This window comes from Solanum stenotomum, chromosome 3 (assembly GCF_019186545.1).
Source record: "Solanum stenotomum isolate F172 chromosome 3, ASM1918654v1, whole genome shotgun sequence".
In the NCBI taxonomy this organism is placed as follows: Eukaryota; Viridiplantae; Streptophyta; class Magnoliopsida; order Solanales; family Solanaceae; genus Solanum; species Solanum stenotomum.
Window position 1 is genome coordinate 24,554,196 of NC_064284.1, and position 26,823 is coordinate 24,581,018.

At 36.6% G+C, this 26,823-nt stretch overlaps 3 protein-coding genes and 1 long non-coding RNA gene across 5 annotated transcripts; 2 read left to right on the forward strand and 2 right to left on the reverse strand.

The window, feature by feature from the left end:
- The first annotated feature begins 33 nt into the window (after positions 1-33).
- Positions 34-6,500, forward strand: LOC125860751 (eukaryotic translation initiation factor 2 subunit alpha homolog). Its single transcript, XM_049540771.1, has 7 exons — positions 34-553; positions 2,787-2,843; positions 2,931-3,017; positions 3,103-3,249; positions 3,495-3,599; positions 5,177-5,275; positions 6,101-6,500. The coding sequence occupies exons 1-7, from the start codon at positions 170-172 to the stop codon at positions 6,254-6,256; spliced, it is 1,035 nt and encodes a 344-aa protein (XP_049396728.1). The 5' UTR covers positions 34-169; the 3' UTR covers positions 6,257-6,500.
- Positions 6,501-8,404: 1,904 nt separating this feature from the next.
- On the reverse strand, positions 8,405-10,390 carry LOC125860736 (peptide-N4-(N-acetyl-beta-glucosaminyl)asparagine amidase A-like). Its single transcript, XM_049540756.1, has one exon. The coding sequence runs from the start codon at positions 10,377-10,379 to the stop codon at positions 8,604-8,606; it is 1,776 nt and encodes a 591-aa protein (XP_049396713.1). The 5' UTR covers positions 10,380-10,390; the 3' UTR covers positions 8,405-8,603.
- Positions 10,391-11,217: 827 nt separating this feature from the next.
- Positions 11,218-13,547, reverse strand: LOC125860741 (protein VAPYRIN-like). Its single transcript, XM_049540763.1, has 2 exons — positions 12,512-13,547; positions 11,218-11,758 (listed from the first exon to the last, which is right to left on the reverse strand). Exons 1-2 carry the CDS (start codon positions 13,499-13,501, stop codon positions 11,318-11,320), a joined length of 1,431 nt encoding a protein of 476 aa, XP_049396720.1. The 5' UTR covers positions 13,502-13,547; the 3' UTR covers positions 11,218-11,317.
- Positions 13,548-13,587: 40 nt separating this feature from the next.
- On the forward strand, positions 13,588-26,243 carry LOC125860764 (uncharacterized). Of its 2 annotated transcripts, none has more exons than XR_007445871.1 (6): positions 13,588-13,699; positions 15,563-15,660; positions 16,013-16,070; positions 16,725-16,876; positions 17,060-17,165; positions 25,971-26,243. It is a non-coding gene; the product is annotated as an uncharacterized LOC125860764 (long non-coding RNA). The 2 variants fall into 2 exon arrangements; XR_007445872.1 differs by having other exon boundaries at positions 26,080-26,243.
- Positions 26,244-26,823: the final 580 nt, after the last annotated feature.

The window sequence follows — 26,823 nt, forward strand, 5'->3', positions numbered from 1 at the left end:
ATAGCCAATAGGTCTAATTTTAACGCATGAAACCTCAAGGGTTGTAGTGTATAATTGTGTAAGGAATATATTGCGAGTGGTCCGTCTTCTTTCAGCCCCTCTACAGTCAAAACCCATTCCTATCATCTCTTTCTCTGCGAAACCCTAGTAACTGCTACTCCTGCCCATCATGGCGACCAACTCCCCGAACCTCGAATGTCGAATGTACGAAGCCAAGTACCCTGAAGTAGACCAAGCTGTGATGATACAGGTGAAAAGCATGGCTGACAGCGGCGCCTACGTTGCCCTTCTAGAGTACAATAACATTGAAGGAATGATCCTTTTCTCTGAGCTCTCTCGTCGTCGTATTCGGAGTATTAGCAGTCTTATCAAAGTTGGACGCATCGAACCGGTTATGGTTCTTAGGGTTGATAAGGAGAAAGGATATATCGATCTCAGTAAACGAAGGGTTTCTGAGGAAGATATTTCCGCTTGTGAGGAGAGGTATAATAAGAGTAAGCTTGTTCATTCAATCATGCGTCATGTTGCTGAAACCATGGGAATTGATCTGGAGGTTAGATAATTTCTCAAATTCCTTTTTTTTGTTTTACTTTGGTCCTACAGAAAGTTACTACTATCTCCTTTTAATTTCATATATATGAAGGAATTAATCTGGATATTGGATTTTACATTTTGTTTCAATTTTTTGTATAATTCGTGATAATGGATGGAAAAAATTAATGCAAGGGATGAGGAATTAGCTTGGTTTAGAAGACATGGTATCTAAGTTTAAAATTTGGAATAGTTTAATGAATTTGAATTATTGTAATATCTGTAAATGGGAAATGTGTCAGGTATACAAAGGGAGCAAAACATTTGGTTCAATTTGGAATTTCTATTGAATATGAGGCCTATGGATAGTAGAAATTATTGAAGTGCGAAGCAAATGACTGAGTTAGTATTGTTGATTTGACATTTTCTTGCACTCCCATTCCGAGCTTTGAACGGTGTACTGTCCTAAAGATAAACAATAAATCTAAAGAAGAGTTCATGCGAAATGATTAGGTGGAATTGGTCTGCTTATTTTTATGCAGTATGATGAAATGGAATTCTCTTAAAAGAACTCAGAGAAAGGAAACTGTGGTTTGGCAAAAAATTTAGCTATGAGTCTTGTCCTTTGAGCCATGTCTCTTAGGGGTCGTTTGGTGTGAGGGATAAAAAATAATAGTGATGGGATAGAAAAATTGTATCTTGTTTGGTTGCCTTGTTTGGGATAACTTATCCCACCATTTATGTCATAGTGATGGGATAAGTTATCCCATATACATGGTGGGATAAGTTATCCCAGGATAGCTAACCCCAGGATAACTTATCCTGGGATAACTTGTTCCCAACCAAACGACCCCTTACAGATTAAGGATAGACGTACATGAAAGATCCTCTAAGATTACAGTTGTATGTATATTTATAAAAGAAAAGAAAGAGTTTAAGTTCATGTTTTCCATTTCAGTTTTGTTTGTGGATCCCATCCGATTGATTTCTCTTCTTAGGTGTACATGGCTCTTCTAAGATAACAGTTGTATCATATAAAAGAAAATTTGAGTTTAAGTTTATGTTTTCCATTAAGTTACCTATTTGAAAAAAAAAAGTTTATGCTTTCCATTATCATTTTGTTTATGGGTACCATCCAATTGATTTCTTTTCTTAAGAACTCCAGTTTGATATAGAGATGTGTAGAATACATGGATTTGCAAAAAAATATGTTTCACAATTTATTCTGTCACATTATTGTGAAGTTTGGGCGATGTTAACTTTCTATTGATTTAGTTCTTTGGGTAATGCTTTACTTCAAGGACAAGCAAGAACTGGAAGTGTAATCTTTGCTTTTTAGGGAGTTCATAAGTGCAGCAAAACAGTTGATGTTACTGCAATTGGATATCTTCCATGGTCAATGTAGGGTTTCAAGATATTATTTGTGAATTGCATTGAAGGGGCAAGAGGCCTTTTTCTGCTGGTGTAATGGTCTGGGCCTGCTGGATTGGTGGTGGTATAGAGTGTTGAAGAAGTTCTAATAAAAGTTCTATGAAATTTATCTGGTTTTAGCTAGTCAAGTGTGAACATAGACTTGCTATCACTTTCTTCAATATGGGTATTTTACCAGTTACTTTTCTCTGCCTTACTGCTTTGTAACTGGGAGTGCCTAAATATACTATACTCTATGTAATGCCTTAGGCCTTAGCATGAAGGAGTTTGTTACTTTCATTTGCTCTTTTTCTCGTTTGTTGCCCTTGTTATATGTTGTCTTAAGTGGACTATTCGTCCTTGCATCTCTGATGATTTCTGCCTAAAATTTCACGAAACGGTGTGACTGCTTTTTTTTCCATGTGCCCTTGGCCATGCAAACTAGTTTGCATGTTAATTAGAACTTCTGCTGCTTTTGAGGGAATGCCCATTTATCCCTTCTTTTCTTTTCTCTCTGAGGATTGAGTTGCCAGGAACTGCTTTTCCTAAATTTGGTCATGTTCTGTGGGAAATGCAATTACTTGCTGTTTGAGATATAAGAGAATATTCAACATTGTTTCATCAACAACATACCCAGTGAGGTCTGTGGAGGATGTGGTGTACACAGACCTTACCCCTAGTCCCCTACCTTAGTTGGGGTAGAGAGGAACATTCATTATTGTTTATTGAGAAAAATGCATATCCATGTAACACTACTGAAATTTTCCTCTTTTAAAATCCCTCTCCAGTAGAACTTTGAGTTTTACTCTTTAATTTCTATTAATCATTGGGCATGTTAATTGCAGGACTTGTATATTCATGTAGGTTGGCCTTTATATAGAAAATATGGTCATGCTTTTGAGGTGAGAATTTGTATCGATTTCCAAATATTTCTTTTCCCTCTTCTGATTGGCAAGATTCATCATGAAATTCTTGGTTTTGATTTCTAGGCATTCAAATTGGTTGTCAGTGATCCAGATTCAATACTTAATTCCCTCACTCGTGAAGTCAAAGAAATTGGTCCTGATGGGAAGGAGGTTGGTCTTTTGTCATATCATTTTCTAGGTTTATTTCGTCCAATGATGTCTAATAATATTTATTATCTTATCTTATCTTCTCTAGGTAACTAAAGTTGCTCCTGCTTTGTCCGAGGAAGTTAAAGATGCATTGGTAAAGAATATTAGGAGAAGAATGACTCCACAGCCATTGAAGATTCGAGCAGATATTGAGATGAAATGTTTTCAGTTTGATGGTGTTCTTCACATTAAGGTTTGTACATTTGGCATCATCATTTTCATGTTATTATCTATTTCTTTAACCAGTTGGTATCACTTATGCAACAATAACCCAGTGTGTACCCACCTGTGGGGTCTGGAGGTTGCATTTTCTTTATGCTGGTGTTGTTCAATAAAATGATACCACTACCTGTCAAAAGGGGATTTCTTTTCTCTAGTGGTTATATTTTGTTTGTAATGTTAGCCTGTTTTTGATGATTTTTTTCACGTCTGGTGCAGGAAGCTATGCGGAAAGCTGAGGCTGCTGGTAATGATGATTGCCCTGTTAAAATTAAACTTGTTGCTCCTCCAGCATATGTGCTCAATACTCAGACTCTTGACAAGGTAACTAACTGTTTATTGCATATAATTATGGTAGCCTGTTTTACTTGAGTAAAATGCTTTTAGTCTTCACCTTTTAAAAATATCAGTTTGATTTGTGCTTGGGACTTTTTATTGTTCTGAGGACATTATGGTCAACCACATGCAGTATATGTTTGTTCCAGTTTAAAGGTACATTATTTATTTATATAGACGGCTTGTTATGTGCAATTACCTCCTTCACCTTATTTTTGCTTAGGAGACTCTTTTTCTCTTGGCTCTCTACTTTATCTTAGCTGTTGCATATCCAATTCCTGTTTTATGAGTAATGCTTCCACTTACCTATTACAGTTTTATGGTCAAACAAGAAGGATGCCTGTTTGGATAATACTCACTGCTGTTGTTTTCTAGTACGCTCTAGCTGGATCCCTTATGCTTAGTATGATCCTTCAATGACCACCTCTTGTATTTCGTTTTATTTTTTCTCCCCAGTCTTCTCCACCACAGGATGATTCCGAAAAATCTTTTGGCTCTCTTTGTTTTTCCTGTGCTTATTTTCAAGTTAGGTGGTGAATGAATATCAACTTGACAGGATCATACTTTTGACTGTCATTTCTCTCTCAAGTGTGCTGTCACCTTTCAATGTGTTTTCCTTGTCTCACGCATCAACCATAGTTAATGTTAAAGGCTTAAAGATACTTCTAGGATTAATCTTTTATGTTGCTCACTGCTGGAAAGTGAAAAAAAGGATGGAAAATTACTTCGGTGGGCAATCGTTGAGCATAGTTCCTTCAAAAAATTCCAATTTGAGGAGAATGAACCTTCCTAAAAATCACAAGAGTAACGCAATCAATTCCCACTAGTTTCTTAACTGGTCAGAACTCACAAGTATAATCAGCTTAATCTTATATGCTAGACTAGGGGTGGGCATGATATGGGGAAACTTCAGTTCATGTAATTTTGGTTTTTGATTATTAAAAGTACTATACCATTACAATACCTAATTGATTCGGTATTAAAAATACTTCTATTGTTAATCAATTACAATAAAAGCACATTTCAATTAGGATAGAGTAGTCAAAGTACCAATGTCTAAATAAATAATTTTTGTTATACTATTTTATATATTTTCTAATATTATAATAATATATATGGATTTTATATTTAACTATATACTTCGGTACGGTATTTGGTATTTCGGTATTTTTTAATAAATACCGTACCAAAAATTTGAGTTGAGGGTTTAATGGAAACAACCCCTACCCCACAACGGTAGGGGTAAGGTTTGTGTACACCCTCCCCCTGACCCCATTTGTGGGACTATTACTGGGTATGCTGTTGTACCGAATACCAACAAATTTTAAAATGCTTACCAAAACCATAATACCGAAATGCAGTATCAAAAATCTCAGTTTTGGTATGATGGTAATTTGGTATCTAGTGTACCATGCCCACCATATGCTAGACCACTTCCAGCTGTTATCACTTACGAGGCTTCCACATTATGCCATTCTTATTATTATTTCTTGTCCCTAAAATTTATAATTTCAAAGGAAATTCAATTTGTTAGATTACAGATTCTATTTTATTTCTTTTGGCAGGAGCAAGGCATAGCAATCCTTACTAAAGCAATTGCAGCTTGCACCGAGGAAATAGAGCGTCACAAAGGAAAACTTGCTGTCAAGGAGGCTCCAAGAGCGGTGAGCTACCTTTTTTTAAAAAAAAAAAAAAATATGAGTGCTTTTTTATTTTCATCATAATTGTGGAATGTGTTTCTTCATACCTTTGAGAGACCTTAATTTGATAAATGCCATAGATTAATGGGGATATGAGATTGAGATGTGAAATTTGAGACCAGATTAACCATAACACATATTGTTGGAAAATCTCTTAATAATCATGTGATTGTTGGGGCAAGAAGCAGGGGGTTCTGTATCACAGATGCCATACTTGATTATTATGTTTACTTTGAAATTACTTCTGAACTAGTATAGCATGGTCCTTGATACATATATGTGGATGAAAATATGTATATTTAATTGAATAAAGTGCTCCTTCGATTTGTCTCTCTTTGCAAGGCACTGCTAGTGCTCCGGATGCTGACTTATTTAGACCGTCGTCATAATAGTTGATTCTAAAATCTCTAATTTGGTTTTGATTGCAATAGTATGTGGATGTACATGGGCAAAAGTTTTACAGTTAATAAAGGTCCAATCCTGATAATTTTAAATTATTAAGGACTTGTTTTAGGTTTTTGAATAAAACACTAATTGGGGAGAATTACATTATTCAACATATCAATTATAACTGAATATTGTGCGAGTTAGACCCCGTACATGGTCCTAGGAGAGTTTTGGAACATTGAATTGACTGGGGAATGGAACAATCTAATCAGGAACAAGATTAAAAGAAATGTATACATTCTCTGGCTATCTTTTTTTTTTAATCTACTTTTCTTGCTTTCTGTATCTTGTCTGTTGTTCTTGTTTCTTCTGTGGTGATTCTGATGTGACTTGTCTTTTCAGGTGAGTGAACGGGAAGACAAATTGCTTGCTGAACAGATGGCTAAGCTCGGTCGTGAAAATGAGGAGATCAGTGGTGATGAAGATAGTGAAGAGGAGGAAGATACAGGGATGGGAGAAATTGACGTGGAGAACTCAGGAACTGGAATTAGAGAGTAAAAATTGCGGCTTGTTTGAACTTGGATAGCACATTCTTCACAGATGCAGCTCCTACAGAACCTACCTCACCTTTTTTTCATTTCCTTTATTAGCCCTTAGTTTACTTTGGCAATTTTCCTTGACAAGCATTTAGTTTTTACATAAAATCAATCTTGCAATTTAAGTTTGTGCGGCTGTTTGATAATTCCAATCTTATTATACATTTTGCAATGAGAATGAACAACTCTACACCTTGTCATCTCAATTCTTCTTCTGTCACAAGTATATTTTGGAATAGCTATTCCAGATAGGCGGGATTAATGTTGAGCAATGGTTATGATAGAGCTAGTGAATGGAAAGCTTCAGTTTGTCGTATTTTTGAGAAGCTTGGAAAGTCATGCAATGTGTTATTATCTAACTGATGAATGCGTTGAGATATCGTTTGTAGTAGAAAATTCTGCTTCTTCCTACATATGCTCCACTAGTGTAGCAAATTAAGCTCAAGCAGGTGCCAGTGAACTAGGTTCGCTAGACAAGGTTCGTTTATATTTTAGCTCAGTTCAGCTTGCCTCATCGGTTCTGGTTGTAACTTGGTTTGGCCAGGTTTCGATTAGAGTTTGGTTAGACTCAGTTTGGCTTGATAAAATTAGGCCAGTTTGACCGAGCTGGAGATGAGACTAAATGGAATCACATGATTAGTGAGGATCCATACAACTAGCCCTAATTAGGTTGGGTTTTTGTTGTGCGACTGTGGAAGTTAAATTTGATGTTAAATATTTATTAAACTCTATTTGGATTTGACTACTTGCGTAAAAATTTAAACTGGAAAAATAATAATTTAAAAATCAATCTCATTTGAATCTAAACACTATTAAGTAGTTTTTATATTTTTCGTAATCAATTAGTAGTTTATGTGCATCAACTTTTCTGAAGTTGTAACACTACACTCGATAGCAAAAGCTACAAAGACTTTTCGCCTTTGCTCCAGATGTGTTTTACCATACCAAAGCTGGTCTCTAGCTCGACCCAAATTGGTATCGTAGCAAGCTTATTGAGTTTGGTTTGGCTCGGGCTCTTACTCAACTTGATATTGTAGTAAGCTCGGTTGCTCGAAGCATAGGCCTATTTAATATATCATCATTTGGAATTGTTTGTGATTTGGTTACTATATATCAAGCTTCTACAAGCTCATTTTTTCTTTCCTCAAGAGGCATATTTTCGTTTCATAGCAGTTTGGTTTCATCCTTCTCTGAGTCCTTTCCTTTTGTGCTTCTTTGCTCAAGTGGAGAGAGAGCGTGGTTGTTTCTCATTTGATCTGTCTTTGCTTCAGGGGTTAGTTGCGGGCTAAAGTTTCACCACTATAGTAGCGGCTAGCTCACCAACTGATAGAAATGCTGCTTCAGCAGAAGAAAAAAGCAGTACATTCTAAAGAAAAGCAACAAGCAGAATTTACTACACTTTGCTAATGACAAAAGTAAAGACACTAGCTTCAAAGCCACTCCAATGTAACTTCCATATATGATCGGTGTCTCTTTCAGGACCTAAGGAGTCATTTGTGCAAAATATTGAACACGAGGCTCAGGTCTTTGCACTAGAGTGCAGTATCCTTGTCACTCTCTCAGTCGCTTGAACTCAAAAGCTGATATTTCCAGATAGCGAACGTGATAGAGTCCTTTACAAGATGCAGAATTCACAGTAAACACCATCCTTAAATTCCTAATCTTTTCATCAGGTTCTTTCTAGTACATGCTATATAGGATTCACTAGAATGAAGATAGTGACCTATGCTCAAATTTTCAGTCATTCCATCACTTACTCTGTTCTTTTGTAAGTTTGTCTCTGGTGACATCTATGATACTCTAACTCTTTTCCTCCCTTGTGGGCTAATGATTGTCAATCTAACTGAAATGTAAGGCAACACTACGGTAGCGTTAGCAAGAATGGTATCAGCATTTTAATGACATCAAGTCTCCGGATACTAATAAAACCACCAGCTACTTCCCAAATGAGATGTGATGGAACTGGAGGCTGCAGCCACTTCTCCATCAGTGAGGATTTGAGGAAACAAATCTTGAAGGTTTATTGATATCCAGAAGGCAGGAAAGACTTTATCCAGAGTTCAATCACATACCAAACAAGGAATACCAGCAAATAATCAATGTAAGTTGATTTTCCTGTCAGTTCACATTCTTATTGAACCATAAAACTTGCATTACAAGAACACAAATTATTTACATTTAATACCGAGGCATGAGTTGGGGATCAAATCAACTCATGCTATACACTACAATAGGGTCACAGGGAAAGGAATGATTGTGGGAATGGATCATTTAACTTATAAAAAGGACTCCCCAAACGGAGTCATAATTCACAAAGACGAAAATGAACAAATACTGCTTGAAGTGTCGTTCATAAGCGTTCCATTGCCAGCTGAAACGATCCGGGAATAGCAACCAACTTCATCCCTATAAGAATAAGTTTGTTGAGTGGTGGCACCACCAGATAGAACATCATGATCTTGAACGACCATCCAACCATTGCATTTCTGCCGATTTATCAAGGAGATTGATAAATCCCCAATGGACTTCCTCTCCCTCCATTCATGGTCTAGGTCAGTAAGCATCAAGCTTGTATCATTCTCTGATGAAGGCGAATTCTTAGTGGTCATACTAAGTGGATATGTCTTTTTCGTAGTGGTCCGAGAAATCGTGATACCTGTATCAGACAGTACACTTACTATAGTCTCTTCTCTCACATTCTGTCTTACCCTTTTTTCAGTACCATTAAGATAGAACTTTATCTTATTCTTAAATTTCACTTCTCTAGAAACTATTGTGGTTAAATTTCCTGAAGTTGAATTCACCCACCCTGAAACCTTGCTCTTCCTCTTCATCTCAATCTCACATGACCCATCAAGTCCTCGAAAGCTTGACAATCGCTCAATGTTAAACTTAGGAGTACCATAATCAAGAACTTTAGCCTGAACTTCACATGGCAATGCGCAATTATCTACCCATAGATGCAAACTCCCATCCACTAACCAAAATGGGATACTATCCGCCACTCCAAGACTCAAAAAGTGGGATTTATCATCAAGCAAAAGCCCCAAAAAGGGCGTTAAATCAATATCATAAGAAGGAAGATCAAAGGCACCAATTGAAACCACTGGTTCCCAGAACAAAGGATTGATTCCTCCTGTGAAAACCACCGGAAATGGTACCAAAGATCCCACCAAATTCTCATCTATCTTCAACAAAACCTCCCTATACGCTCCATGTCCTCTCTTTGTGGTCAAATTATTCATCTTTATATATGAATCCGGTGGATTAGAGTACCAAAACTCATCATTCCCATGAAACGATACATAAATCTCCATCACAGCTTTATAAGTATTCCTAGGAATCACAACATTTTGCCCATACGATCCCGATTCACTCTCAATTCGAAACCAAAGCCCATTATCTCCATTAGCCGATACAGGCAATATCAAATCCGCTGGTCTGTCATCTGAACCCAGCAAACTTCCCATTTTGCTCGCTCCCATTGAAATCAGATTATCCACATAATCATCCAATTGAACCCCCGTAAGATTCTTAGCATCATAGTATAAAAAAGTAACATTCACATGATACACACCAGTAAAAATATCATTAACCAGATTTTCCAGCATAACAGAAAGAGTAATATTCTCCTTAACAAGAATCGAACTGTACTTGGTGACATCTTTCGCAACAGTCCAGTAAATTCCGTCATCGTTGGGCTCAGCAGTGCTGGTACGGAGAAGCTCAGCGCCGTCTAACCAAACGGCGGCAATACGGTCATACTGCTCCCCTTTGCAAGATGCTTTGAACTGGAGAACCACATGGGTCCATGAGCAATTGAGGGGAGGGGAGTAAGGGACGGAGACAGGTGGAAGGCCATATGTGTTACCGAAATTGTGGGTGAATGAGGGATGAGAGCAAGATGGAGTGAGGTTAGTGAAGGGTAATGGGTGAGTGATTTCGATGTATGGATGTGGATTACTGGTGTGGGGAAGAGTGTGTTTGAGAAAATGGGAATGGTGGTGTGGTAGTGATGAGGATAATGGGGCAATGAAGATGATGATGAAGAAGAAGAGAGAAGTAGTATTCATGGAGGTGCGCATTTTGGTAGGAAATGAAGAATCTATTGAGTTTGGGTTAGCAGAAGAGAAAGAGCAGAAGCTGAATTGGGGGTTTGACTTCTATACAATTCTCAATATATTGTAAGTACTACAACAGTCCAACTTATACGCAAAGCCAGTAGCTCACATGTCCAAGTTTTTAACTAATAGAGCAAATATATAATTTACTGCCTGTTTTATTTATCACTACGGATTTAGAGGTAAGTTATATCGGTGTTAAATCTTGCATAAATAATAATATCATGTTTGATAGTTGAATAGGAGGTAAATTGTAATTAATACATGAATAACAAAACACCGAATTACTCTATAATAGATATCAAAGAATCCAAAGGATTTAATTGGATGATTTTTAAATGAAAAATAAATAGAAAGAATAGAGACTTTTGGTGCAACAAATCTTTGTTTGAATGATTACCAAGTGACAAATTATGTGATGAACCTTCACTTGAATACTGTGCGAGTCATAACATAAAAATTTCTTTTTCTCCACCTGAGACAAAGTCTTCTGCTTGATTTAAGCTGTCTCGTCGAGTTACCGGATCAATCAAAACTGAACATTTGACAAAATTTTAATTGATTTATTGGAGTATGTCACTTGAAGACTTTGACTAATTTTTACCTTTACTTGACAACCTCATAATTTGGTGAAAAAAAAGAAGAAGACAACCTCATAATTTAATCACATAACAATTTTATTGATTTTTAATTTGACGTAGCACAGAGTACCACTTGATTCTGTTGATCCGTAACCAAAAGAAAAGTCGTTAACTTAGGACTTAAATTTTATACGGACTTCAACAATGTAGAACTTCAAAGATTTGTTGGAAAGGTAGGAAATTTATAGTTTGTTCATATTACTTGAATCACCTGATATTATACATATATTCATTAAAGTTGTACATCTGCATAGCCAAAAATCAAGATACGGAAGACGGCGAATTTGAAGGAATTACAGAAAGCACTGCACCCTCATCAACAAGTAGCTGCGTTATTTCTTCATAACCCAAAAATTTAGAAACAGAAAGTGGAGTGGCACCTTTCTTGTTCTTGGCATTTACATTGGCTCCTCTGTTCAGCAGCACTTCTACCGTCTGTGCACATCCGCCTTCGACTGCCATTTGCAGCGGAGTCTGACCTTCTATGTCCTGACATTCCAAGTCGGCTCCAAATTCAGCCAATATCATTACTGCGTCTTTTTTTCCTTTAATAGCTGCCATGTGAAGTGCTGCTAGACCATATTGATCGTGGAAGTTGGTGGTTGCTCCCTTTTCGAGAAGAGTCTCGAGTAGCTGAAGGTCTCCACGCCTTGCTGCATGTAGAACTGCTTCTCCTCTTTCGAGTATTGTAACGACTACCCCCTGATAATATTACACATGAAATTTTGAAATTGTTTTACGATATTTCCAGAAAGGTCACTATAATTGCAATGAAACTAGACTTCATACACATGGTAGTCATGGCAAATTTTTGGGCAGGCCTAATAGATTAAGGGGTGATAGACAGGGTAAATCACGGATACGCCTTTGCACCAGACCGTTTGCAGCCTAGTTTGAATTCCATTATGTGAGCATTTAGCAAAATAAAGATGCATGTATTATGAACTTGGATACAGAAGGTAACAAAAATAACTCATTTTAAATCTAAAACGCAGCCTGAGATCCAAACATTCTGCAATAACTTCATTTTCAAGATATTAAGTTGGGGACCTCGATAAAGATATTTACTCCCTTTCTTTCATCTTCATCATCTGTTCTACAAATAGCGACATCTCTTATATTTGAAAATTTGAAATTTTCAACTTCCCATTTACGGCAATAACATGTGTTGTAGTCATTGAAATGTCAAGACACACTTCTAAGTTCTAATAATGCAGTAATGCTTCCATAAATTTCTGTCTTGTCAAATACTCTGTTTAGTCCATTTCATATGTGATTTTTTTATTTTTTATAATCTATAATAAGTGAATTGTTGTAACTTTTTAAGTATATTTTAAAGAATAAGTAGTAACTTCTTTTTCGTTCACGAATATGTCATATCCAAATAATTCAATTAATATGAACGAGAATGATGTGTCAACCATGAAACAAAAAAATTGGGGACGTGGGACTTACGTGTCCCTTAGCTCTGGCGATATCAAGAGCTGAACGCCCAAGATGCAATTCAGTGAGAGTAGGGTCAGCACCCATTTCAACAAGCATCTTCACCATTTGACAGTCGCCATTAGCAGCAGCTCTGAACAAAGCTGTTCGACCATCTTTGCTTCTCGCATCCACTTGCGCACCTGCACCTATCAACGCCTTACCACTTTCCAATAACCCTTTACTCGCTGCTAAATGTAACGGCGTTCTTCCCTCCTTGTCTCTGCTATCCAACCACCTGCACCCTCCGTTCACTCTCAATAACCTCTCAATCTCTTCCCTCCGGTCATTCGCGACGGCGATATGTAACGCCGTCCATCCCTTGGACACCCATTTAACGTCGTTTGGTTCAGTACATGCGTCCACCTTCAGTCCACCTTCAATCAAAATATTCACCATGTCGTTGTTGTTATTAGGGAGCTGATTTGCTACTCGGAAGAGTGACTCTGCTTCCCGGGTTGAAAACTCGGTGAAAATGGATCGCTGCCGTTTGATAATATTCCTAACGGAATCACAATCTCCGTTACTAACGGCATGACGGAGAAGAAAAGGACCTACGAAAACCACCTTGAGTTTTATGTCATGAGTTGAACGATGCCCAATTGACTTGAACAAGGAGTTCACGATTTCGGATCGAGTCGACTCAGAAGATGAGTTGTGTTCTAGTTCGAGTTCTGACGCTATTGTTGTTCTAACGAGGAAGCGATCAGAAGGGGAGCGAGGGAAAGTGGGAGGGATTTGGGGTTGGGGCTTGAGAATCACTTGGAAAGAGGTTGAAGATAATGGTGATATTAGGCCACTGGGTGGATTGACAAGGAATTTGTGAGGAGAAGAAGTTTGAACTTTGAATGCTATTGGATAGGCTGCAGTAAGTGATCTGAGGTTCACTGTGGCTCGGCATTTGCAGCCTAGTGCAAAATCTATTCCTATTTCTGGTTCTGATACTTCCACCAATTTCTCCATCAATGATAATTTATGCTCCAATTTTGAAAGGGAATATGATTTCAAGATTCAAATTTCAAGATTGATACAGGGATATTACACAGACATCGGGTTATATACATACAAAAACGATGCATGTGATACTAAATAATGGGTACATGTGATTTCGTGGGGACCATACACAAGAGGTTGAAGAAAAACACAAAATCGGACAAAGAGGTAACACTCTTTGTTTTGACAATACGAAATGCAAGCCCTACCACTCTATTATACTTCGTTTCATTTTTACTTGTTCATTTTAGCAAACGAAGAGAAGTTTATTATTTTCATCCAATGCTATACTTATCATTAAATAACTACATAAAGTAATAGTAATCAAATCTAAATTTTCATAGTCAAATGAAGTTAAAGATGCATTAGTAAAAAATATTAGGAGAAGGACTCCTCCCTTGAAGATTCATGGATATATAGAGATGAAATGTTTTCAGTTTGATGGCGCTCTTCATGGCATCATTATTTTCATGTTATTATCTATTTCTTGAACCAGTTGTTATCACTTATAGAGATTGCATTTTCTCAACGCTTGTGTAGTTCAATAAAATGATACCATTACTAATCAAAAGGGGAATTTTTTTCTAGACGTTACATATTGTTTGTAATGTTAGCCATTTTTTGATGATCTTTTTTTACGTAAATTGAACTTGTTGCTCTTCCAGCACATGTGCTCAATACTCAGACTCTTGACAGGGTAACTAACTTTTTATTGCATTTAATTATGGTATCCTGTTTTACTTGAGTAAAATATTTTTAGTTTTCGCCTTTCAAAAATATCAGTTTGATTTGTGCTTAAGCTTATTTATTGTTCCGGGACATTTTTGTTACGCACATGCAGTATATGTTAGTTCCGACTTGAAGTACATTATTTGTTCATAAAGACTGCTTGTTATGTGTTATTATTACCTTCTTCACCTAGATTTTGCTTAGGAGACTCTTTTTACTGTTAGCTCTCTACTTCATCTCAGTCCATCCCTTGAAGCCGTACCCTCCCAGTATGTGTGAGCCTTCCGCTGATTGACAGAAATGCTGGCCGGAATTCGAGACTATCCCACCATGGATCTCTCCTACCACTACCTACTAGTGGATCAATTTAGGGACATGCTGATGTTGCTATTCCTCCCATCTCGATTATGCGAGTAACCCGTGATTGATAGTTCCATTTTCCACTGATGCTGGCCGATTGGGATATCAACAGTCGAACCCCACTGTGTTCATTCTTCACCCTCCTTCCAATGAAATCTATTCCATGGAGTTCAGAGACTCGGGACATAAAGGAGAGACCGATCGACCAACTTGAACAGATCCTTTCAGATTGAGTTCTTATTTCATGAGTAATGCTTCCACTTACCTATAAAGTCTTAAGGTCAAACAAGAAGGATGACTGTTTAGACTCATTACTGTTGCTTTCAAAAGGATGTTCTAGCTGGATCCCTTTTGCTTACTACGATCCTTCAAAGACCACCTCTGTTCTGTCATTTTTTTCTACCATCCACCACAGGATGCTTCCCAAATTTCTCTTGACTTTCTCTTTGATTTTCCTGTGCTTATTTTCAAGTTTTGTGGTAAATGAATATCAACTTGATAGGATCGTTCTTTTGATTACCATTTTCTTTTCTCTCTTAAGTGTGCTGTCACCTTTTCAATATGATTTGCTTCTCTCATGCATTAACTATAGTCAAATGTTAAAGATACTTCTAGGATTAATCTTATATATTGCTTCACTGCTGGAAAGTAAGAAAGAGAATGGAAAAATACTTTAATGGACAATCGTTGAGCATAGTTCCTTCCAGAAAATCTAGTTTGAGGAGAATGAACTTTCTTTAAAATCTTAAGAGTAAAGAATAATGCATACAATTTACACTAGTTTCTTAATTGAACACAAGTATAAGCAACTAAATTTTATTTGCTAGACCACTCCAGCTGTTATCACCTATCACATTATGATTCTTGCTGGTCTCTAAAATTTATAATTTCAAAGAAATCCAACTTGTTAGATTACAGATTCTAATTTATTTCTTTTGACAGGAGCAAGACATAACAAGCCTTACTAAAGAAATTGCAGCTTGCACTGAGGAAATAGAGTGTCACAAAGAAAACTTACTGTTAAGGAGGCCCCAAGAGCAGTGAGCGACCTTTTTTTATTTTTATAATGAGCTTTTATATTTTCATCATAATGGTGGAATGTGTGCTTCTTGTTTTATTGAGAGACATTAGTTTGATAAATGCCATAGTTCAATGGGGATATGAGACTAAGAATTGCCATAACACATGTTGGTAAATCTCTTAATAATCATGTAACGGTTTAGCCAAAAGTTAGGGGGTTCTATTTCACAAATGTCATACTTGATTAGCGTTTTTTACTTTGAGAGTACTTCCAATCTACTAGAACAACATGGTCCTTGATACATATATGTGGTTGGAAATATGTATGTTCAACTGAATAAAACGCTCCTTCGATTTGTCTCTCTTTGCAAGGCGCTGCTAGACGCTAGTATCTGGAGTCTTGATGCTTGCTAGTTGAGACCATTGTCATGTAAGTTAGTTCTAAAATCTCTAATTTGGTTTTGATTGCAATAGTATGGATGTACACGGTCAAGAGTTTATAACAATTAATAAAAGAGACTTCCAATCCTGATAAATTTGAATTGTGGACTTGTTTAGGTTTTCAAATAAAATACTACTCCCTCCGTTTCAAATTGAGTGACCTGTTTTGACTTGGCACGGAGTTTAGAAAGTAAAAAAGACTTTTGAATCGTGTGGTCTAAAATTAAAGATCTGTCAAATGTACCAAAATGTCCTTTAATCTTGTGGTTTTAAACATGGCATGTGGCTGAAATAAAAATTGCTAAAAAAGGAACGGGTCATTCTTCTTGAAACAAATTTAAAAGGAAAGTAGGTCAAACAAATTGAAACGGAGGGAGTATTAAATAATTGGGGAGAACTACATTATTCAGATTATCAATTAGAACGGGAACTTGTGTGGGTTAGACCCTGTACATGTTCCTAGGAGAGTTTTGGAACATTGGGTTCTCCAAATGGATTGACTGGAATTGAACACTTCAGTAAGGAACAAAAGTAAAAGAAATGTATGCATCTCTGGCTATCTTCTTTTCTTTTCTTGCTTTCTGTTTTTTCGCTCTGTTACTTATATCTTCTGTGGTGATTCTAATGTGGTGTATCTATTCAGATGAGTGATCAGGAAGACAAATTGATTGACGAAAAGATGGCTAAGCTCAGCCGTGGAAATGAGGACATCAGTGGTGATAAAGATAGTGAAGAGGAGGAAGATACAGGGATGGGAGAGATAGACGTGGAGAGCTCAGGAACTTGAATTAGAGAGTAAAAACTGCATCTTGTTTGGACTTGGATAACACATTTTTCATAGATGCATTTTCTTAATGCTGGTGTAGTTCACTACAATGATACCATTACCTATTTAAACGGGGATTTTTTTTCTTTCTAGAGGTTACATATTATTTGTAATGTTAGCCTTTTTAATGATCTTTTTGATGTCTGGTGCAGGAAGCTATGCGTAAAGCTGAAGCCGCTGGTAATGGTGATTGCCCAGTTAAAAGTAAACTTGTTGCTCATCCTGCATATGTTCTCAATACTCGAGACTCTTGACATGGTAACCAACTATTTGTTGCATATAATTTTGGTAGCCTGTTTTACTTGAGTAAAATGTCTTTTGTCTTCACCTTTTAAAAATATCAGTTTGATTTGTGCTTGACCTCTTTTTATTGTTTTGAGGACATTTTGGTCAAGTACATGCAGTATATGTTAGTTTTGGCTTAAACATACATTATTTTATTTATTTAGATAGACTGCTTGTTAAATGCTATTACCTCCTTCACCTTGATTTTGCTTAGGAGACTCTTTTTCCTCTTAGCTCTCTACTTCATCTCAGGTTTTGCATATCAAATCTTATTTAATGAGTAATGCTTCCACTTACCTATTGCAGTTTTATGGTCAAACAAGAATGATGTCTATCCGGATAATACTTATTACTGTTGTTTCCTAGGACGCTCTATCTGGATCCCTTTTGTTTACTATGATCCTTCAAAGACAACCTCTTCTATGTAATTTTCTCCCCAGTCCCCTCCTGTCACAACCTAAAAGCCAAGGTCATGATGGCACACACCCCGATAACCCCAAAATTGGTGTGTAAGCCCAATGAAATGACACACACAAGACTTCCAAAGGGAAGTCAGGCCACAACCAAAAAGAAACAACAAAGAAGATCCCAAAACTTGGTACATAAGTATAAAGAACATCTTATACATTTCTAGAATCTGGAATACATTTCAAGTATTTGAAAAGAAATTAAAGACTGTAAATGATAGATGGAGATGACCTCATCACCACAACTCTGAAAGAGAAGAAATCGCTAGATCCAATCAATCGCTACGAAGAGCACCTTGACTAGGATCTACACAAAGGATAATAGAAATAGGGGTGAGTACAATCCACATGTACTCAGTAGCTTAGACCGACTGGGTATAAGCAACTAATCAAACTTAAGAAATAAACTATAAAATGCAGAAGTCTCTTTCAAGCATCAATCAAAGATATAAGCTAGGATTAAGTTTGCAACCTTAATCCATAAATTAACCTCATGTTAAATAGCTCAGATCCATGACTATATAGTAGAAAAACAATGCAAGACACCAGACCCACTAAATTAAATTAGCATCCAACTCCATAATCACATCCCTAGAATCGGGGTTTTAGCTAAACATCATAAAAGGAAAAGAAATTATATCCATTATATTTTCAGCCATTAAAATGTTGATAATCAACAATAATCTTCAACACCACTTTGAATTTAACCCTCAATCGTCAATTACAGGATTGTTCAAAATCCTTCGGCTAAGAGAAAAGTAGAAATAGTCTATTTCTCCCCATGAAAAGCTAGAATGGGTAAAAGATAAAAGTTCAGCCGTCAAAAAGATACATTTTCTCTCTCCTTTGCGCTATTTATAATTTTCCCAAAAATTAGTTCGAAATTCCATGTGCTACCTAATCAGTTACATTAGTTGGGCTAGCCTACATGATACAGCGAATCGATGTTCTGTTCTTCAGCTCACCCTTTCTTGGTTTCAGGCTTCAGGTGTTTGAACCTCAATTGACGAACTTGATTGAGTCAACCTTTCACATTCAGCAAAGGGAAAAAGGACAAATATACCCCTGAACTATCATAAATGATATGTTAATACCCTCCGTTATACTTTAAGGTTGTATATACCCTTACCGTCAATATTTTGGATCATCTATACCCGTAAGACTAACAAATTGACACATGACATCATCTAAATAACTTACCTGATTTTATTTATTTATTTATCCAAAAAAATTGAAAACCCACCCATTTTCTATACTTTACCCACCCATGGCCCAAATTAAAATATCATGACATTTAAAACTAAAAATAAAAAACATAGCTTTTCATCTTCATTAAAAATCAAATAAAAGGAAAAATGTTCTTCAATTCATTTTCCAAATCTCACAAACAAAAACCTAGAAGCATATTATTTCAATCAAAATCAAGAAATCAATTTCATTTTTTTTTGTTCAAATTAATTTATTATTTGTTGAAAGGGGTTGAGAAAATACTACCACCATTGATGGACAAAGCTTCAAGCTTTAAAGTGGGTCTACATTCAAATCGAAAATTTCAAGCTCAAATCGATTTGTTATTGTTGAAAGGGTTTGAGAAAATACAACCACCATTGATGGACAAAGCTTCAAGCTTTAAAGTGGGTCTACAATCAAATAAAAAATTTCAAGCTCAAATTGATTTGTTATTATTGAAATGTGTTGAAAATATTTTTGAAATAGATGATGTATAAAACACCCAATAACCTAGATTCCTACTGTGCTAAATGAAGATGAATTTAATTTTTTTTTGTTTAGCAAGCATAAAGCTACATATTTAAAAAAATTGAAAGACACAAGATTCACATAACTTGCAGGGATGTTAGTGAAAGTGAAGAAAATAGTAGTTTTAGTGAACAAGTCATCTTCTTCCTTGAAAGATGAGTTCTTGATTCCATGGTTATGGTGGGTTGAGAAGAATAAAGGGATGATTTTTGATGAAAATGAAGTGTGGATTTTAGCACCACCCATTTTGGTTGTGGGTCGGGTGGATTTTTAATTTTTGGGTAAAAAATAAATAAAATAATTGGGTAAATCATTTAGATGCTGCCATGTGTCCATCCGTTAGATTCAAGGATATATACAACCCAAAAGAATGACGGTAAGGGCATACACAACCTTAAAGTATAACGGAGGGTATTGACATACCATTTATGATAGTTCGGGGGTATATTTGTCCTTTTTCCCTTCAGCAAATCGTTGATTACCACCTTTACTCACCCATTCAACCTTCATTTTAACTCCGTAGTCTGTCACATTCGGCGATGGAGCTTTTAGCTCGCCCAACTTCTTTGGTGAATTGTTGTTTACACTTTGCATCGTCGACCTGCCTTGAATATTTTCAGAAGTGAACAATGTCATTTTAGGTGAGGTCCAAACCTATTGGGCGATCCGCCCATTGTGATAGGCAATCCTTAGCAGGGAGTTTACCCTCTCTTTAATGTTTTGTCTCTTTTCACAAATTCATTTTTGCCTTGTCTTTTAGCCTTCATAGCTATAAAACATCAAAATATCATCAGATACAGACATAAATAGTCATTGAGGACACTATTTGTTGAACTAAAAAGGCCTCAAATGAGTTAAAATTTCAGGCTTATCAGTTCCCACCATCCAATGGGAACCAATACATTTTAGTGACGGTGAATTATGTGTCTAAGTGGGTTGAGGCTGTAGCTCTGCCCAACAATTATTCAAAGGTTGTTATTAAGCTTATGAAAAAACAGTCACCAGATTTGGGACTTTAAAATCTATTATCAGTGTTGGAGGGAAACACTTCATAAATCAATTGGTGATGAGAAATCTATTGGCTAAGTATGAGCTTTGCCATAAGGTGGCTACAACTTACCACCTGCAGACTAGTGGCCAAGTGGAGGTATCAAACAAAGAAGTGAAGCAGATCCTACAGAAGACTATGAGTGCACAGAGAAAGGATTGAGCTCGGAAGCTTGATGATGCACTATGGGCATACAAAACACCAATAGGGACATGCATGAGACATGCAGCAAACCCAGGAATGCAACCTGGGTGATCAGGAAAATAATTGAATCCAGGAGAATTATTATGCAAGCACCAGGACTTCAGGGTAATCTACATACAAGACTTGAAATGCTGACAATAGGGGCAAGGTTTTCTATTAAAAAAATGTATATTGCTGAAATGCCACAATGCCCAAAAGTACCATGGAAGTGTATTACTCTACAAACAAGCATTCACCCTAGACACAAGTTTATCTTATGGCTGGCTTTGCTAAGAGACTAGCCACTGTTGACAGACTTGCAAAGTTTAGGGTGCAGGTTGATTCTATATGTGTGTTTTGCAAGGCTGCAATGGAAACACAAGATCACCTATTTTTTGACTTCCTCATTACAAGGCAGCTATGGTACAGAATACTGACATGGCTGGGATTTACAAGAACCATTGGGGATTGGCAACATGAGGTAGATTGGATCATCAGCTGGGCAACAAAAAGGGCATGACAAGGTGCTATCATTTGTTGTGCCTTTGCAATGGTGATCAATGTTATATGGAGAGAAAGGAATATAATCAGATTTCAAAAAGGTAGTTACCAAATTGACAGAGTGTGCAAGGAAATAACTATACATATACACATCAAGGGCAAAAATCAGAAAACCTGGTGCTCACAGTTGCAGAAACTAGCTCCAATACCATGAAGTCCTGTAGAGTTGAATAGTTAGCTGATATTGCTGTTTTTTTTATTTTGATTGTTTTTTTCTATATCAGTTCCTTTAGAATGTATGTAATGAGAAGTGACTCCTTAGGCATGTAAGAAGTGAGTCCTGCATAGAAATTTTCTTTCTTTTGAGAGACACCTGGTCAGCAAGTGTCTAAATCTGTAAATATTCACTTTTTGGAAATAAAATCTTTATTTACACACAAAAAAAAAAACACCAATAGGGACTTCTCTCTATCTCATAGTGTTTGGTAAGGTTTGCCATCTTCTAGCAGAGTTAGAACACCAAGTGTATTGGGCAATCAAGAAGCTGAATCTTTACCCTGAGTTGGCCAGTAAGAAGAGGATAGGGCAACTGCATGAACTTGAGGAGTTTAGGCTCCATACTTATAAGAACGCCAAACTATATAAAGAGAAGACGAAGAGGTGGCACGACAAGCACGTCGTCCCTCCCACTTTTGACCCTGGCCAGCAAGTCCTACTCTTTTAACTCTCGACTAAAGTTGTTTCCTAGAAAACTAAGGTCTAAGTGAAGTAGGTCATTCGAAGTGGTGAGGATGACGCAAGATGGTGATGTAGTGCTAACGAACAAAGACAAGAGTTCCACGTTTTTTGTGAATGGACAGCGTGTCAAATATTACTTCGGGAATGATTTGGATCAAGATCAAGAACACTCGAGTTGAATGATGAGTAATTCACGAGCTGGGTCGAGCTGCGATTTTAAACTAGGCGCTACATGGGAGGTAACTTGTGACCTGCTGTATTAGATGATGTTTTGTTTTGTTTTCTTAATTTTGATTTTTAGGACTTAGTTTAGATTTTCAATTGATTGTAATGGTTAGGAGCTTTATAAAATTAAAAAAAAGAAAAAAAAAAAGAAGAAGAGTCGAGCCACAACAAAAAATAAGGCGTTGGATGTGTGAGAAATATAGAAAAATAATATTTTATTGAATTGTTGTATCTACATTATTACATAGAGACCCTATTTATAGACACTACAATAGACTCATTTTCCAACTAGGACACTACAATACAATCATTTTTTAAGGACACTACATACTACTATTATTACTATTCATATTCCTATTCTAAGTAAGATTGTCTATACCTATTACTATTCTAACACTCTCCCTCAAGCTAGTGCATACAAATCATATGTATCCAGCTTGTTATAAATGTAATTAATACGAGGACTGATGAGGGGTTTCATGAGAGATCTGCAAGTTGATCACTCGACTTCACAAAATTGACAGTCAATCACTATGTGCTTAGTCTTCTCATGAAATACTAGATTTGATGCATAATGTCAGTCAATCTCAATGTGTTTGGTCTTCTCATGAAATACGAAACTTGATGCATAATGTCGATAATACATAGAGTGATAAAATCACAGTGTTGAACTTCCCAAACCAAGCTTGCAAAGACTGTTTCAGACCATAGACTACTTACGCCATCGACATACAAGGCTAGTAGACTCCCCTGAGCAACAAAACTAGGTGGTTGCTCCATATAGATTTCTTCATAATGCAGCGATCGCCGGAAAGTGCTCAGAATCTAGTATAAAGTATATGGATCGTGTTGGAATCAATAGATGAGTCAATCTTAAACAAGAAAGTCATCGAAAAACTGGTCAAAACATGCTCATACGTCGGAGTATTAGATTTGATGGTTGAAAGTAGTCACAATCTAAGAAATAAAATTATATGGGTGGGGTCAAAATGATGTCACGACCCTACTTAAAAGAGAAATTATATGGATAGGGTCGGAATAATAGCACAACCCTATGCAAATCAGATTTGAGGAATCACCGGAAACACGAGTCAAACTACGCAAATCAAATATGAGGAGTCACCAAAAAGACACACGGTGTTATACAAATTAGATATGAGAAAGTATTTCGAAAAAATCCACGGTACTACGCAAATTAAATATGAAAAGTAGTCTGGAGAGATGCATGGTTCTACGCAAATCAAATAATAAAAGAAAAAATAGTCTCCGGAAGGATGGCACGGTGCTATACATATAGGATATAAAAAAATAGTCACCGGAATGATGGCAGAGTGCTACACAAATTAATTATGAAAATATAGTCACCGGAATGATGGCACGGTGCTACACAAATTAATTATGAAAAAGTAGTCTCCAAAAAAATGACACAGTGCTACATAAATTAAATATGAAAAAGTAGTCACCAGAAAGATGACACTGTGCTACACAAATTAGATATAAGAAAGTAGTCATCGAAAAAATACACAGTGACCCAACTTTTGCTAACATAATCGTTGGCCAGACGGATGATATATATGAGTAATAACCACCCGCCGGCAGTGAAAGTTTTTTGATTCTCTACCAAGATCGTAGAGACTCTGATACCATGTGAGAAATATAGGAAAACAATATTATTGAATTGTTGTGTCTAAATTATTACATAGAGACCCTATTTAAAGACACTACAATAGACTCCTTTTCCAACTAGGACACTACAATACAATCCTTTTCTAAGTAGCTAGGACACTACAATACAATCCCTTTCTAAGTAGCTAGGACACTATATACTATTCCTATTTATAATCTAAGTAGGATTGTATATACCTACTCCCTCCGTCCCATTTTATATGAGGTAGTTTGACTCGGCACGAAGTTTAAGAAAGAAATGAACTTTTAAAATTTGTGATCCAAAATGAATGATGGAAATTTGTGTGACTGTAATCATTTCATTAAGGGTAAAATAGACATTTTATAGTTAAACTGTTACTTAATATAGAAATGTGTCATTCTTTTTGGGACTGACTAAAAAGGAAAGTAAGTCATATAAATTGGGACCGAGGGAGTATTACTATTCTAATAGGATGTGAGGCAACCCATTTTCTTTCTAACTTTTTGTTGTGTTTGCTTCAATTGTAGGGATGATGAATTGCTTAGGACTATAATTGAAGAATTTAGGCAAGTACACATTTGAACTNNCACAGTGACCCAACTTTTGCTAACATAATCGTTGGCCAGACGGATGACATATATGAGTAATAACCACCCGTCGGCAGTGAAAGTTTTTTTATTCTCTACCAAGATCGTAGAGACTCTGATACCATATGAGAAATATAGGAAAACAATATTATTGAATTGTTGTGTCTACATTACATAGAGACCCTGTTTATAGACATTACAATAGACTCCTTTTCCAACTAGCTAGGACACTACAATACAATCCCTTTCTAAGTAGCTAGGACACTATATACTATTCCTATTCATAATCTAAGTAGGATTGTATATACCTACTCCCTCCGTCCCATTTTATATGAGGTAGTTTGACTCGGCACGAAGTTTAAGAAAGAAAGGAACTGTTAAAATTTGTGGTCCAATATGAATGATGGAAATTTGTGTGACTGTAAATCATTTCATTAAGAGTAAAATAAATATTTTATAGTTAAACTGTTACTTAATATAGAAATGTGTCATTCTTTTTGAGACTGACTAAAAAGGAAAGTAAGTCACATAAATTGGGACATAGGGAGTATTACTATTCTAATAGGATGTGAGGCAACCCATTTTCTTTCTAACTTTTTGTTTTGTTTGCTTCAATTGTAGGGATGATGAATTGCTTAGGACTATAATTGAAGAACTCAGGCAAGTACACATTTGAACTCGAAAAAAACAGAAAAAAAAAGAAGAGGAGAATGTTTGCGTCGAAACAGTTAAGTCCGTAGTGACTCCGTGCTGCTTACCTAAGGGGCAAATACAATTTCGATGGGATTTAATTTCCTCTTCGAAACAGGGAAGTCCGTATCAAATCTGTATCATGTACCTGAAGAGGAATTTTCCTTTTTGATGAGAATTAATTCCCAGGCCTTAACAGGGGAGTCCACGACAACTCTGTGTTGCAGACTTGAGGTAAAATTTTCGAATTTCATTAAAAAGATGGGTTTCAACCTGTCTTACCTTAGAAGAACCCGACCCATTCCCCTTTTTAACCCCCCAAATTCCCCCACTCCCTTCAAATTTTTCACGCAAATTTCCCCTCCTCCTCAAGGTCTTGCTCCAAATCCGTGACACGGAGTTGCTTTCACCGACAAGTCTTGCTTAATTTTATCTTCTTCAACACTGAAGGTATGCTTCTAACTAGTTTCTTATCTTCTTGGACAAAGTTGTGTGGTGATCAACATGTGAGTTGTGCTAATTTCGAATTTATGCTTGATTTGCTTACAATGGGTGCATTTATGTTCTTAGGGAAATGGATTAAGTCTTGCACCTGTCATATGGGACCCTTGAATGTATACCCACATACCTTAATTTGTTTGATGTTTGAGAGTGGATTTTGCGGATAAATTGAGCTTGATATAATTGTGCAAGGCCTTGTTTGTGTTGTGTGAAGTCTTGACTCTTGAGTAACACAATAACACTGTCATGATGCCTTGAATGAAAATTTTCTCTGGATAGCTTGAAAGAAATTGGGGGTTTGACATTCTTGTTATTTCGAATTCTTGAGTAGATTCAATTAGTTTGGCGTCAATTGTTTGCTAAATTTCCACCTTGAGCTATATATGACTTGCTTGAACGTGTTGAAGAAAGTTCGAGTACCTTCTTGTTTAGGTGACTGACGTGTTAAAAGAATGAGTGTGGGGTGGTTTCTTGATCACCTACGACTCTTGAGTGTCACGAGATTTATCTTGGGCTGATTAAGTGTGTTACTGTTGGTAAGAAACCATGTCTAGAAGTCAGTGACCGGGCAAGGAGGTGGCATCCTCACGCCACCGGAAAAGGGTCCGAGTCGGAGGCAATGTTCCTCCTGCACTCAACAGGTCCCTGTGGACAAACTCACCGTTTCGACCTAAAAGCAGTGACCAAAAAAGGGAAGAGCTTGAGGCGAAATACTTCTCTGACGTGTGCATAGACCGCGACAGCTTGGTTAGGGACTTCCCCCCAAATCATGCATCGAATTCAGGAGCTCCATGGAGTTCATCTTTGCCGAGCCGACTGAGTGCAACTTGCACCTTGTCCGAGAGTTCTATGCTAACTGTGAACTTGAGGCGAGGTCACACATTGTCAAGGTGTGGGACACCAATGTCACCCTCACTCCATTGTTGTCGAATGAGCTATTGCGTACCACCCTCTTGTGCTGACGGACTTGTAATCAAAAGTGTCTCTATACATTGTAAACACAAAAGATTCATCGTTTCTATCATGAATCTTTGTTATGTTGTTATTAAAAGAATAAATAAACACAAGCAGTCTACGGAAGTCTGAAAAATCACAATTATTGTCTCCTTGTATTCGTTTGTTAGTTAAAGAACTTCGACCAAAAGTGTAGTACTCCTTCATACTACTTTGCTCGTTGCGTTAAAAATAGTTGTTTCAATTTATTTGTTTAACTTATGTAATTAAAAGAATTTTGTAATTTTTTTATCCTTGGTATTAAATAACGATATAAAGTAATATAGTGGAT

Coding starts and splice junctions, on each gene's coding strand:
- LOC125860741 (XM_049540763.1), bottom strand. CDS start 13,501: ATGGAGAAATTGGTGGAAGTATCAGAACCAGAAATAGGAATAGATTTT. Junction 11,759..12,511: donor TCGCCAGAGCTAAGGGACAC/GTAAGTCCCACG, acceptor TAATATTATCAG/GGGGTAGTCGTTACAATACT.
- LOC125860736 (XM_049540756.1), bottom strand. CDS start 10,379: ATGCGCACCTCCATGAATACTACTTCTCTCTTCTTCTTCATCATCATC.
- LOC125860751 (XM_049540771.1), top strand. CDS start 170: ATGGCGACCAACTCCCCGAACCTCGAATGTCGAATGTACGAAGCCAAG. Junction 554..2,786: donor CCATGGGAATTGATCTGGAG/GTTAGATAATTT, acceptor TGTTAATTGCAG/GACTTGTATATTCATGTAGG. Junction 2,844..2,930: donor AATATGGTCATGCTTTTGAG/GTGAGAATTTGT, acceptor TTTGATTTCTAG/GCATTCAAATTGGTTGTCAG.